Source organism: Ceratina calcarata, unplaced genomic scaffold, assembly GCF_001652005.2.
Source record: "Ceratina calcarata isolate Rehan_Ccalc_2016 unplaced genomic scaffold, ASM165200v1 scaffold309.2, whole genome shotgun sequence".
In the NCBI taxonomy this organism is placed as follows: domain Eukaryota; kingdom Metazoa; phylum Arthropoda; class Insecta; order Hymenoptera; family Apidae; genus Ceratina; species Ceratina calcarata.
Window position 1 is genome coordinate 317,328 of NW_017153455.1, and position 14,844 is coordinate 332,171.

The 14,844-nt window shown below is 46.4% G+C and overlaps 1 protein-coding gene across 1 annotated transcript in view; it reads right to left on the bottom strand.

Annotated features, from left to right (window-relative positions):
• The window catches only part of Cph (BCL11 transcription factor chronophage), a 31,894-nt gene extending 18,349 nt beyond the window's left edge, over positions 1–13,545 (bottom strand). Inside the window, exon 1 of the mRNA XM_018023667.2 lies at positions 12,088–13,545. Within this exon, the coding sequence (XP_017879156.1) occupies positions 12,088–12,124 (37 nt within the window). The 5' untranslated portion in view covers positions 12,125–13,545. The remainder of the gene's footprint in view (positions 1–12,087) is intronic.
• Between the last annotated feature and the right edge of the window lie 1,299 nt (positions 13,546–14,844).

Consider the following 14,844-nt stretch of genomic DNA (forward strand, 5'->3'; position numbering starts at 1 on the left):
CTCTGTTAGCAATTATTATCAGTTAATCGGTTTTAATTTCGTTAAATTATCTCGAAAGGAATTGAATAATTCTGAAGTAATTTGATTGATGTATCTCGGTTTCATTTAGAGAACTCTGCTAATTGGAGTCAATCGACTCTTGTAACTCAATAGAAATCTCGTTCACGTCATTAGCTTCATTACTCGTGTCACGAATCACTTGCGAATTGATCGGCGTTCAATTCTATGAAATTCCATCACACGTACGTGTCATGTACTCCATCACAAAACCATTCCTCACTTCCCAAAAACAAAGAGAATCGATATTCTAAAGAAGAATAACCCTCTCACGGTTAGCCCTGGTTGTTTACCTTTGAACGCCATTACGCGTCGGTCCGCGGCGACGATTTCCATGATGCGACGTTTCCGTACGCGTACCACCATCGGTTCGTCCGAAAGGCACTATTGCACGCGATCGTGATTGAGGAGCCGACGTATAACCGATCGTCGCCCTTGCAATTAATCGGTTAATTAGCCAACGGACGAACGGGTTGTAATCGCGATCGATCAGGGCGGAGAAGATCTGGTTTCTCTCATGCTCGGATGCTGACTGGACTATTGGGCCCCGTGCAGGGACGGTAAAGGGCCCCGGCGACAGGATATCAAAAGAATAGAAAGGACCTACCGGCGCGTCCTTTCAATGGTGGGGGCAATTTTTATACGAAACCCCCACTTTTTCTCTTCCTCTCGTTCATCGTTACGTCTCTTCTCCCATTTTCCTTTCTCCACGGCCCGGAAACCCGTTCGGTTCTTTCGACTTTCCTCGAGGGGTGAAGAGTTTTTAACCTCGGACTTGAATCCGCCGGGGTGAACCTACCCCACAAAGGAGCCAAAATGGCGGGCATATGCGTTTTTTATCTCGTTCGGAGACCCTTTTCTCGCGTACGTGGACCGAGTGATGAAAAAACGTTGGCCCTTCAGGGATTTAGAAAAAATCAGAGCCGTTTATAGGTCATGCGCACCGAACACTGCGTTTCGTACTCCTATTTTGTCAGCCCGGCTCCTTCGACCCGCCTATTTTATGGAAGAAAGCTTTTCTTCTTATATCTTCTACGATGATCGTTTTCCCTTTTAAGGATGCGTTTTTTTCCTTTAAAGGTACTCTCGAAATCGTTTAGAAACGGGAGCGGACCTAACGGCCACTTGTTTTCAAATGAAATCGAGGTCATAGGTGTAACAGCGGCCTTCTGAACCGAACAGAGGAAAGAGGAAGTGGGAGGCATTTCTTCTGTCACTATTCGTGTTTTCCTTTGATCTTTAGGGACATTGGTAATTTGTCTAAGTCGAATTTTCAAGTCCCGTTGTCCCAATTGTCATCGTTTGAGAAATTAAAATCTCCTAAATATAAATCTTCCTTTGTTTTATATTTGAAAATGTTTAATGAATCATTAGCGCTAGTGTAAAAGACAAATAATTCTGTTGACGAAGTGAGAAAGGTAGATAAAAAGGAGAATCGTAGGTGAACCGTAAGCAGCATCTAAATTAACCCTTGAAATTAAAACCTGATCCCACGGTCCCACCTAAACGAACCATCTCGGTCCACCTACGCTGGTTTACCGTTCGTTATCATCAACGTCTGCATTGTCCTCTCCTAGCTCGGCAATCTAATCTCGGGGCATCGGCTCGAAAGCTCAAGACCTCCGGAAACGCGGTGTTTCTCACGTGTCACGAGACCGCTTTTCCTTCTGGCCGACGATCAGATATACTTGCAAAGGGAAGGGTTCGCTCTTCCCATGGTGGAAACGGGCGAATCGCGACGAGCAAGGTGTTGCTGACCAAGGACGTACCATTTTAGTCTCTTCGATTAATCTCTGCCCATATTCCTAACATTCTTTTAACTAGTGTTACAGCATTTCAATTAATAAAATAAAATTCATTTTGAAAATATTCACACAGAAATCGCATTTATTGCTACGTTGTGGTCAAAGGTAACCGAAGTATTGGAGCTAGGGCTTAGGAAAAGGGGAAATCGAGTTGACTAGTTTCGGGAACGGATTCCAATAGAAGAACGGAGGACGCGTCTAGAAAAGTGCGCGTCTATCCGTTCCGCGGTCGGCCAGACTAGACGGTTATGAGAAATATGAAATCTGGTTCTCACGGGCCTGTGAATGGGTATATACGCGGCGTATCTTTCTCTTTCTCGACTAGTTTCCCACTCGCGCCGGGTTAGATCCTTCTCGCCGCTCCACATGCGTATCGTGGGAGGATCTCCCCGAGTTCCCGGGGGTCCTTTTGTCCGACCGGCAGCAGGACATTGTCCATTGAGAAACGGCCAAACAGGTCCTCGCCGTGGCTGACCTGTCCTCTTTTCAATCGAGTCCGGGTCGGCGGGTCGCGGCTCGCTTCTTTCAAGGAAAAACCCCTTTCCTGATTTCTTCGTCAAAATAAATCATATGGGTACAGTTAGACGCGGTCCAGCTGGCATCTCGATCGACTCGAAATCCTTTTCCGACGTTTCTGTCACGTCTCTCGTTCACCCGCGGTGAGTGCCCGCCCATGCGTGCCCTTTACCCCAGCGAGTTTTCACCTTTCGTGCGATAGAGAATCGGTGCCGCGGTGAATTCCGCCAGCGTTCGTGCAATTACCGGCGCGAACAAGGAAAAAGCTTGCGAGAATAACGCTCAAAGAGTCAAACTTTCTGCAACGTTTGCGCGGTACGCGCCGCTGCGACCTTTGTGCCAAGGTTTTTAAAACAACGCGAGTTCCTCTAACAAAAGGAGTATATGTACGTTGTTATAGTTGGTAAAAGGTGCGTACGAGTGTCAGCTCTTTTCGTTCGGAAGGAAATCTCGTGACGAGTCCCGGAAATTTTCCCTTTGGTATTTCTTATCGCAACCAAGAGTCATGGAACTTTCATCCAACGTGTTTTGTTAACTATTTAACAGTGCCATCAGCAAAATTGTTTATACAACTTTTGAAACAGTCGATTATCGAAAAAGATTACTTGGAGATTGTACTGTACGTTGAACTCGAGTGTATAAACGGAGCGCGATTCGTAGCTGCGCGTCGAATGCCGCGCCGAGCGATGAGAAAACGCAGCGCAGGGAACGATGAGGAGAATCGCCAACGGTGAACGCGACGAAATACCACCGGGGGCCTTTGTATTGTCCGGTATCGTGACTGATTCGCCGTCTCGTTCTTTCTCGGCGCGGCCTCCTTCTTCCCCGGTTGTTTCCCCGGTTTCTCTCCCAACGACGCGGGCCAGCGCCGGTTAATTAGAAAGTTCCGTGGTAAAGAGAGGAAAGAGGAAAGGAGGAGCGGCGCGGGTGCCACGGACGGGCCGCGGGTACTGTGTTGCGCGGTGCGGCGCCTCGTTGTTACATTATTCAAAACGTCCCTCGCCCGCGAAACTCGCCGCAAAACATCCGAATGCAAACTTTTGACAACGCGCGAACGCGCCAAGTGCCGAAGCATGTCACGCGAAATAATTAACGATCGCGCGAGGTGAAATTTTCTCGAGCGAGAATTAACGCGAGCTGTTAGGTTTGCTGTAGCCGGGAGTCGAACCCTGTTGCGTTGCGCAGCGTTCAGTCCTGTTGTTCCCGGATCCTAAACGGGAGTTCCCCAAAATGTTACGAGCATTCAGGGCGCAACTACGTATCGCTCGGCGTTACCTGTTTACCGGTTTTGGTCTGCTGGATTTACGGTCGAAGAATCGTAAACCACTATAACGTTTTGTCAAAATAAAAATATTTGATTCTATAGTTTAACAGATTGTATGCTAGTTTTACCGTAGTGCTGTGTGAAGGATAATAATTTGCCACTTAATCCAACAGCTGAGAAAATTTCGTCTGATTAAACCTTGAGACACGTTCCAACCAACTCGACACGAGTCCGACGCACCGCAAGAAAAAAAAACCTGACCCCCGATTCCTTTTTTCTCTTCTTCCTCTATCGAATCCGGTCTGCAGGCCCCCCCGCGGATCGGCCACGCAATTGGTCCTGCCCCTGCGGATGAATTATCTCGATCACGATCCCACTCTACCGGTTCGGCCGACCGGGTTCGATTTTTTCGCGAAAAAAAACCGCGTCCCGCTGAGCAATTTTGTCGATGAACGGCCAATCGAAAAGCGGCGAGCGAAAACCGGCCACGCCAGTGGTCGACGCTGGCCCCAGTTCTCCCCAGCTTCTTATTTGATTTCCGAAACGACCGATCCAATGGCTGGACGCGACTTCGCGTCTTGTTCGTTTTCTAGACGTTCGTTCCGTTGTACGACCTTTCGCCCGTCGCTTCTTTTAAATACGGCCGTGTCTCTCGTTCGAGCAAATATCCTGGCTAGCCGGCCGAAAACCGCGTTTCAAATCGCCGTTTCCTTTTCCGGTGATTCGTAGAACGAACGATTTGCGCAAGCGGATGGGCGATTGTTAAGTGTCTCATGAGAATTTAGTCTAGACTCGCTTTTGTTAACGAGTTGAATAGACGGATACCTTTTGAGATGTTCTATATTTATGGGTTCCATATATCCAAAACAGAAAGTTATTTTTAAATATATTAAATAATAGCATAATGAAGTGTAGAATTCTGTCAAAATATTCATAGCATTTCTTTAAACGAAGAGTTTGTATATTTTTCAAAATAATATTTCTGAGACAAAAGTTAACTCGAAGAATAATTCTACTTTCGAGTGTCCTCGTAAATATCTAAACCAGCAGTAAATCGTTAATCAAGCCAGCAATTACTATCTGAACTTTCCTTCTTCGACTGCCGCAACAAAGTGTACCTTCAACGAACAAACCACATAACGTAACTTAAAAGCTATTTATTTGTTTAAACCATGACAAAGGTTAAACCGTGATTCGCGAACAATTCCACGTGTTACGTCAACGGTGAGCTCGGTTTCGCACGTGTTTTCCTCGTGAAATGCAACTTCTTCGGCAGCGAGATGAGAGATATCGGATCGAACAACTGGATCGCAAATCTTTGAGGCTCTCGCCATTTACTGATTCCTCTTAATTACACGCTGCGCTGCTTTCCGCTTGTCTAATCTCTTCAAACTGACTCACGATCAGTGGCACGACGCTCTTCGGTCGACTCCGAGTCCTAACCGGTGGAAAATCTAAAAACGGCCCACGCCACCCTGTTCCCCTGAACTTGGCATTACTATTTATAGAAGAGCTCAGTCCACATGTGTGCTAGCCACGTGGTTTGCTTACGGATACGAGCCCCTCTCGAATATTGAACTACAACGAGTGACAAGTATCTGGGAAATGGTGAAAAGAGATGGACTTAAATCGAGTAGTACGAAATTGGTTTTATTTAACTCGTTTCTAATTAGGGACGTAACCATACAAATATAAACGTAATGTTTAATTAAAATGAGTGCAAACTGTATTCAGTAAAGTACACAGTATCCAAGAGATAAACTGTAAAGAGTTGTAGAAGAACTTGACTGTTAATCGAAAGTACTCTCCTCATTGGATAATGGACAGCAGCGCGATTAGAAGCTGATCGATAATCGATCGCTGTAGAAAATTCCTAGAAGACTCGAAGCTGACCCTTGCTCGCTTCATCATCCGTGAAACAACCGACACCCAGGACGTACACTTTCTAAATAGCTAAATAATCATCTTGAAGACGTGCCATCATGATCAGTCAATCCAATCTCATCTTGCACAGGGTCAAGGGACAAAAAACGTGCTACTTGACCTTTCTGACGGCGATCGAGGTACGATCAACTAATAGAGGGGCGCGTTTTGATCGCGAGAAGAGACAGGTTGACCCTCGGCGCAGACCGACAATCGGGGTGGCACCGTCCACGATCGTCCAGGAGGGTTGAGGCGCACCTTGCCAAGGCGCTCCGAAGTGACCCCTGGTCAGGTAGACGGTTCCCCTCTCCCGGACAAGTGGAAGTAGCCGACAAAGAGCATAATAACGCGAGCAGATTATCGCCCCGAAGGGTGTTCGCACCTTGGGAGGAGGGACTCGGACAATGTCGTACAATGGACCAGGAAACCGACACTGCAAACAACATAAATTTTCCTTGGCCGTACCTCGCCATTATAACACCGTGGCTCGGACAGTATCCGAATACGTGGGTCGGACGGTCTTATTCTTTCCATCTTTTTTACGTCTGCGTACCATTCGGGGACAAATGACAGAAGGTGCTAGCCTCTGAAAAAGCCTATTTCGAAGTGCTTGTAAGTCCATTATTGGTCGAAAGTCGAGCTCTACCTTGCTACCCTTTATTCCTACTTTGTTGTGATTTGTTGTTGAGCGACGTACTTTCTTTCTTTGAATAGGATCTCGAATTAGTGTAGAAAACGTCTGATCCCTTCCAGATAATGCTTGTTTAATGGAGCTGTTTCCAGTTTTATTTTTTGCACTGATCAACAGTGACAAGATTCTTTCCGTCGAATACATTATTTTTATTTCTCAATCAGATGGCGATCATTATCTCTGATCTCCGTTCTCAAAAATCGATCGATAATAATTCTCCATTCGAAACGTCGAGTGATCTGTTCCGCGGTCTTAACCCCATTTTGCGGGATCCGTCGACGACAGGGAGAGACAATAAGCCTGGTCGTCGAGCGAACCGACGACGCCGTATTTCAACCGGAATTGCCGAACAGCAGATTGGACGGACGATATACAGCAGCCGTTCGGGAAAAATAGCGAAAGGGTACGTAGTAGATTTCCTGGTGGCGCTGGATGAGAAACAGGATAGCTAATTGATGTTTACACCTAAACGAGCGATCGTTTCTCAAAGATCGATGTAATTAACAGATATCATTTGAATTATAGTTTTCTTTCGTGCGCGTCATTGATTGGTTAAATAAATTTAGTGCGTACATGTGTTTAGAGATAATGTAGCGTTAGGGCAATCGGCAGAAGCTAGAGTTATCTTATCAGCTGAGCATCTTCAGAAGACATCAGATGCTAGAATTTCTTGTGGCCATAACGTCCGCATCATTTTCTCTTATATTTTATATTTTAGTAGTTTATAAGAATCAATTAATTCATGTGATTGAAATTTGCAAGTTTTAACGATTAGTCAATCTAGTATAATTACTAGAAAATGTATGTAATCAATCTGTCATTGAATCGTTAGCAGTAAACACTTTTATTATTCAGTAGTGAACGTCAATGCGACATCGGACATAGGTGGCGAGTGACGCCATCTATCCCACAGTCATTTATCTGATCGATTTCTCGTAATCATCCGCAGCTTATAAGTCCAGTTAATTAAAATATTACGGACACTGCAACTCCGTCCATTAAAAATTGTATCTAATCAAAAGAACCTGTTAAAGATTCAGGCACAAAATTTTGCTGTCTCGCAGTTCACGAAGCGAACGTCGGACAGAACTTTTCCTCACGACACATAAAGGATATCGCCATTAGCGAGACTCGTGTTACAGAGACGTTTTTGCGCAGCTCGCGTGCTTCTGGGATCAAAAGTCGGCCTCCGTCGCAGGCGCGCGCGAGAGAACAGGCTTCTTACCTGGCCACGTGCTGGTTCCTCCGAGGAGATAGCGAGGTCCCCGGGAGAAACAGAGGGCAAGGAAGGGTTCGCCACGCGCCGAAAGCCCGAAAGGTTAATCTAAGGAATCAAATCAAAGTAGTTTTTTTGTCGGCGCGGCTGTGAAAGGTTCTCCCGAGTCAGAGAAGGAGGGAAATCGGAGGAACGCTGAGGGAAGGAGACAGTCGAGAGTCGGAGAAGGGCTTCCGACGGGCCGCATCAAAGACAATATTTAACGCGCACGGGCATAGAAAACGCGCATATGCCGTGCACGTGCCGACAGGGGCGCGTAAAACTCACTTTGTTTGCTAAATAACATCCTCGAGAGTGCTTCGAGGCCGATATTGAGCTACGCTGGCTATTGCAGGACGCCGCACCGCGCTGCGCGGTGTCCTGCTATGCGGGCGTAATTGCGTCAATTAACAAGTCACGCTTACGGTAAAATTGCGATACGTCGTTCTCAGATCGCGATCCACTTTTACAAAAACCATCGCTGTTGTTATCGGACTCGTTAAGATTTAAAAAGTGAGGTCGTACATTCTAAAGGCTTTTCAATGAACTTCGAATTCTTGTTCAATCCGTCCGAGTAATTAGACATACGTGCATAATTCTCATTCATGGATTTTCATGCGTCTTAGTCAGGAATTTGTTAAGCCAGTACGTAGTTAGATACGGTATTAATTACGGATTAAATTATTTCAATGTTCTATCGGAGAAGTTAGGAACATTTTCAATATTACGTGACACTATCCAATGTCTATAATATGAGTGCATAATCCATGGAGCACAGGGGAGTTAATGTTTCAATCCGAGAACGTTGATTGAGTTCATTAAGCGTTACGCGCCAGCGGCGGCTCGTAAAATTTTACTGTTTGTATAAGTTTGTTAATAGGGAAACTACATTTGAAGTACGTAAGGAATTATTGAATATCGTTCGATCATAATGTAACTCGAAAACGTGTAAAATTAATTGGGATTATTTACGCTCTTGCTCGTATCAATTAAATTATCAGGTAGCGATTCAATTATAAAATGTACTATATAAGTTCAAAATCCAATAACTTTATCGATATCCTGTCCAACTTATTTATGCAATCTATTTTTATATATTGGATAATATAAAATCTTTCCTCATTTCCTTGGCTGACATACTTATTGCTATGATTTATTTAAAAAGGAAACGGAACGTAGGAAGCTACGCGAATCATCAAATAACTGTATGTAAAGTATTTAGAACACTTCCAACCTTTCCCTTTCATTTTTTATCATCTACCTGCACGCCTGAGCGATACAGTCCACAGGGAAGCGATAATTTACTCGCAATGCTGGCGATTCGTTCATCACACGACTTTCCTCTGGCTGCCGCCTATATTTCGCTCGATTCAACGTTGTTTTGTATTCAAACAACAGCTGTCTCTGCTCCATTCCTTGGCTAGAATGGATCGTACACCCGGGTGTAACGCTTGCCTAATTAGGAATTTACTTATTCCAATAAGACGTGTCACCATACTGTCTTTGATCGCTGTTCCAGAAGTAAAGAAGGAGGCAGCTTGAAAAATGAATAAATATTGGTAACTGCTTAGCCATTTTTGTTCTGATGATTTTCGGTTCGGTAAATTTCCATTGGAAGTTCAACGAACGTACGATTTTTCATCGAGGCTTCATCCTTAGATGATTTAAAAGAAATCCTTATCAAATTATAGTATTATTTAAAGCAGGGCGGGGAAATGGAACAAGCTTTTGATTTCAGTCTTTGTACTATTCAATCGTTACACAGAAATTAACAGAGTATCAATAGAAGTTTTTATTATGTTACATCCGATCTTAAATTCGAACACAGCGAAAATTACCTGCAGAATTGTACTGGAATCTTGTCGACGTATCGATGGACAGGAATCGAAGGAAAGCCGAGGTTCGGCTATAAATAAAATTTAATCAGAATCGCCGTGGTATATCATAGAAGCAGTCGATTGTTCGCGGAATTTGCTGGAACGCGAGATCTATTTATTCGATTACACGTATGTAGGACAAGTTGGAAGGCGGATAATGGCGATGTAAACAGGAGTCGTAGCTTCGAACCGGTGCGGCAGGATAATCCGCATTTACAAACAGAAATTTAAAGATCGAATTCTGACTTTCGGTGTCCCTTACGTGGAGACTCGTTTCGAGCACGAACGCTGAGTAATCGAGAAATCGCGGGAAAGACGACACGAATTATGATAATCAGAAACGTCAATCAGTCTTCGAGTTACCGTGTACGTTGCCTGTCAAACCGAGAAAATTGTTTGAGACTTCTGGCCGATCGACTCACCTCTTGTAAATCACGCGATACCCGAATTTCTGCAAAAGACCGTCAATTGCATTGCCGAAGTTTTCGTCACGCGACGCGTGTATGTCCACACGTTATTTTCACATTCCGCTCGCGAAGTCTTGTATCGGTATCTCATCGATTTCGTATACTGATAGTCGTAGGAATAAATCAAATCAAGTGTCTTATTCGGCTAGTTACATTGTTAGCAATGTTATAATTGTTGACGTATATTTACAATCTCAGACGATAAAGAATTTCTTCTATAACGAACGACGAATATTGTTTTATGAAAAGACAACTGATTTACACCGCCAGGGTCATCGGCCTGTCGTATTAGACATGCGTATACTACATCACTTTTCGACACTGACAGAGCTTCCGATCACCGACAAAGACACCAATCACGCCGGCAGACGTCGCGATCTCGGGAACGCGACATTTTTGACAGTTTGATGCGTGTAGAACACAATTTCTTAAGACAGACGCGAGGAAACCACAAGTCCACGCTTCTCATGGTGATCCTGGCTAATCGATCGAATCGAACAATCGATCGATCGATATATCGTCGGAAATGAAAAAACGATTCCGGGAAACGGAACCGCGGGGTTAATCGGTGGTGGAATATTCCGGTATCTTTTCGCGGCGGCGTCATCGCGCGAACTAAAGAATATCGCAGTTGTAATTAAGAAAACGGAGCCGCCGTCGCCGGCGCTGCCGCCACCGCCGCTCTCTTCTCTCCGTGAGGGCGAGGGGGTGCGAGCCGACTCGAGGCGACGCGGGGCAAAGGGTGTGCACCCCCCGGACGGGGGTGGAAAAGTCTCTGAAAAACGCGCGCATGACAATGCCGCCCCTCCTCGGCCACCCTACCCCCCGGTTCTGTTCTTTCTCCACCTCCGCCTTGAGCGCCTCCTTTCCTATCTCTCTCTCTCTGTCTCTTTCCCTCACTGTATCTATCTTTTCGGCTTCTTTTTCCACCCTCCGTCGGCTGGCTGGGGAAACGAGATAGTGGGGGTGTCGGGGACTAATTAAAAATTCAACCAGCGACGAGTTCTCCGAAGACGTTGGCCTGCTACCCCGCATTTCCCGCCACCATCCCCGCGCCTCTCCACATTCATTCATTCCTTCCCTTTTCCTTTCTCTTTCTCTCGCCCCACGTAGAGTTCGTAAAGTCTCGCTCTCTTTCCATCTCCTCGTCTCTCTAGACGTCATCGTCGACGACGTCCGCGTCTTTTATTTTTCCTTAACCGTGGCCACGCGACCGCCACCGAGTCTTCTTATTCCTTTTTCGCGCGCGCTCTCCTTTTCCGCGTCTTTTCTTTTTTCACCGCGACTGCTTTTAGTTTGCCCTTGCCGCGAAAGGCGACAGGTTGTGTTTCGTAGGCTACGAGGGAAGAGTAATTGGGCAAGAGTGAAATGATTTCGAACTGTTTACTTTGGGACGAGTCATCAGCGGTAGGTGATCGTAATTGATCGATTCCGCGACGCGAGGTTAAGGACATTGGGAAGAATTAGGACAGAATTGGTCATGTTTGGGGACGATTTATGGCCCATCGCGAACGACAGGATTTCGAAGCTTGTTCGGTTATCGGGCTCTACAAATCGGTCAGACTTGCCATTACTGCGAATCGTGGTGGCTTCTAAATTTCCTGCTAAACTTACTGAATCATGTGATTTCATTTATAAATCTTTTAAAAGAATCATCAGATTAGATACCATAAAATAGTTATTATAATGCACAAGGATTCGAATGTAATTTTGTAAAGATTTGAGACATTATAAAGGAATAATTCTTACTATCACGAACATTGAACTTTCATGTCTACCGACAGATTTTGTCACATTTTCATTGGAATTTCAATTTTACTTAATAAATTCACAATTGATGCGCTTAATCGGATTACGTCTCAAACTTTCAAGACTACCACAGTTCTAACAGGAATAAAATTGATAAGAACAACACTGAAAGTCGCGAGAAATTCAAAACTATCGCCAGCCGGTTTCAATTAACCAGGACTTGGCGAACTCCTCGAAACGGAAAGTACTCGAAAAGGAGAATCGAGGGAGAGTTTCTTCAGCGGGTTTTCAAGTTCATTCGCGCGTCGACGCCGCGTCGCGTCGCGGGACCAGGCGCAAAATCCCAAAATAATGTCACGCTCGGAACGAGACCCGCCGGCGTTGTTGTTCCGGTCAAACCGTCGGACGCGAACGCTAACACGCGCCTCCCACGCGAGAAGATCGTTTTAATCAAGGAAACATGTTTTTCTCGTATTCACTCACCTTGCGCGATCCTTACTGCGGGCATTTTGATCCTCATGATGACGTTCTTGGTCGATCCTCGTGGCGCGTTGCACGATTTACGCGTCTCCCACCGATCCGCGCGTTTCCTTTGATAAACTTCCAGGACGGAAGGTTGTTCTCCGGTCTCCCCTCGAAGACGGGCACGATTCTTTCCGAAAAGTTTGGCTAGAAGAAAAGGGGGAGGCGAGGACCACGCTGGAAGGACGCCGGTTCCTTCGAGCACGGTTATGCAAAGCGGACGATCGTCGACGATTCTGTCCTCCTCCCCCTCACCTCCGCCCCGTGGCGTTGTTCCGGTGAAACGAGTCCATCCGACGTGTCACCTGTTTCCACCTTGAGAAACTTCACACTTATTTTTCAGTACTTTCCCGAAGTTTAACTCGTGCTTCGCGACAGAAGCTCTCCTCTCGAGGCACTTTTTTTTACTTCGTTGAAATGTATCTTCGATTCGACTGGCGGTTTCTTACAATTACCGGTTTCCGTCCGATCGTCTGGTGCACCTGGCCGCGACGAAGACGGCACTGACAGTCGGCCGAGAAGCACCTTTTCGTCAACTAATATTCGTCCTCATCGTGTCCCTCGTTCAGCTCGCCGCGTACGCGACAGCCAGACGAACCTACACACGTCCCGGAGCACATATACACACCGATTTATGAGGTATAATAACGATAAATACGAAGACGTATCTTCCACTCGAAAAGGGAGAGAGATAAAACTCAAAGTCAAGTTCCGCGTACACTTGACTCTATGTGAAAAAAATATTTTTCATTGACTATGCTCGCACCGAACGATTGACGACGAGTTTCACCTATTGGAAATACCTTCCTGGTAGCAGGGTCAACTCGCGGCCAGCTGTGGCCGTCGCGTGTTGTCCGAGAATCACACGGTGTCACCAAGGATTCATTTCACCTCCACGTATCTTTGGATCAAGTGAAAATAAAAAACAATAGGAAAATAAATAAAAAAACAAATTAAACTGTCTCAGTAGGGAGAACCGTTCGTTCCTGTCGGCAGGCTGACACGTTTCCCGGCACAAACACTGGTCCCAGTTTACAATTACAAACTTCTGTTGAAAATCGCGTGACGCACAACAACGCGCGTTTGAACAATCGTCTCCTGGATTACTCTTCCGTCGAATATCTGGCCCGCACTGAAATCACGAGAACCGCAACGAGGATCGGAACGACGACGTTGGTATCTCGTCCTTCCGGTGTTGTTGCACCAGGTTCGGGGCAACGTGCTCGTTCCAGGATCACGCGTGTCCTGGCCGCGGTCCTCGGAGAGCTGCTGGTCTCGTCGTCTCAGCGTGTGGTCTGACGCGCGGATGCTGGATGCCTGATGCCGGCGTGGACCAGAGCGACGATGGTCCAGCATGGGTCGTATCTCTGAGTGGACTGTGCCGGACGGTGCGCCTAGTCGTGCCGTGCGGGACCTGGTGTGTCGGGCACTGCGCTCGCTTCGGACGCGCTCGGTTCGCCTCGGCGCCGAGGCCGGACACCCCACGCGCTCTCGGGGTAGTTTTCACCCCCGTGGTGGGGGTAACGCTGTATCCCTCCTCGTCTTCCGTGGCCGATGCGCGCGAGGCTCTCGCTCGGCCGACGACTATCTGCGTCTGCCGACCGAGCATCCGCTCGTTTCTTTCTTCTCTCTCCCTCTATCTCCCTCGCTCGGTCTCCCTTCTCTCCGGCGTGCACGTTACACGCGCGCGAGGATCTACAACACTGTGTGTACACACCTCGTGCCGTCTCTATCGGTCCGCTCCGTGAGGCCACGATCCTTCTCGCACGCCCCGGTATCGTCCGCCTCGCGATCGTCTCGTCTCCGTCCGACAGAACCGGGGAACCAGCGCGAGAATCTCGCGCGATCGGACAGTCTCGCATTGGTGCGTTGACGCGGGATCCCTGCGAGACTGCCTGCGAGGGTAGCAACTGTTTTTCAAAATTTCACCCCTCTCTTTTTCTCTTCTTGACAAATCGTTCTTATTTGGATCGAACGATTTTTGGTCCTTTTCTTGTTTTGCATCTTCTTCCACTGATCCTGTTATAATTGTGTAAATTATTTGATCTTTAATAACTGGGTCGTTAGACTTTGAAATATTAATTGACGATTCGTAAGTAATTCAGTGACTCTACTGAAAATTACATTTGGTATTTCTTTGCTCATGTTTATTCTACCTAAAGCTGTTTGACATACGGGTTCTATTTTTTTTTCTTATTAAACATTCCTGCTATTTGTCTCTTACAACCCGGTCAATTATTATTTCATCATTATTTCGGAACAGCGTAGCTAATTATTTTATCCTTATCTCAGAATAAACTGACCAATATTTACCGTACTGATAACAGTAAAACACGATGTACGTACGAGAAGGAAACAAGCGGAACCTTTGCATTGACAATGAGAGTATATCACCGTGAATCGGTGAAGACGCTTTTGGAAACGCCTTTGGCCGGCTGCTAGCAGGAGGGCAGGGTGACGATGCGATTAACACTGGCCAGGCGTTTAAATTACCGAGGGTAATTTCCACGCGTGTTAATGCCAGCTTGGAACGGCGCCAGCCTTTTGTTGACGATCGGTGTCACATTTGTTATACTCGCGTTAGCCGCGGCTCGACGCGTTAAATTTTCTCGCCGCGCGTTTCGGAGTGTCCCTTTTGCCAGCACAGTGGTCATTATCATCGCTTTTTGGTCGGTTCCCTTTAGCTCTCTTTTTACGGGCCGGATGAAAGCCCGACAC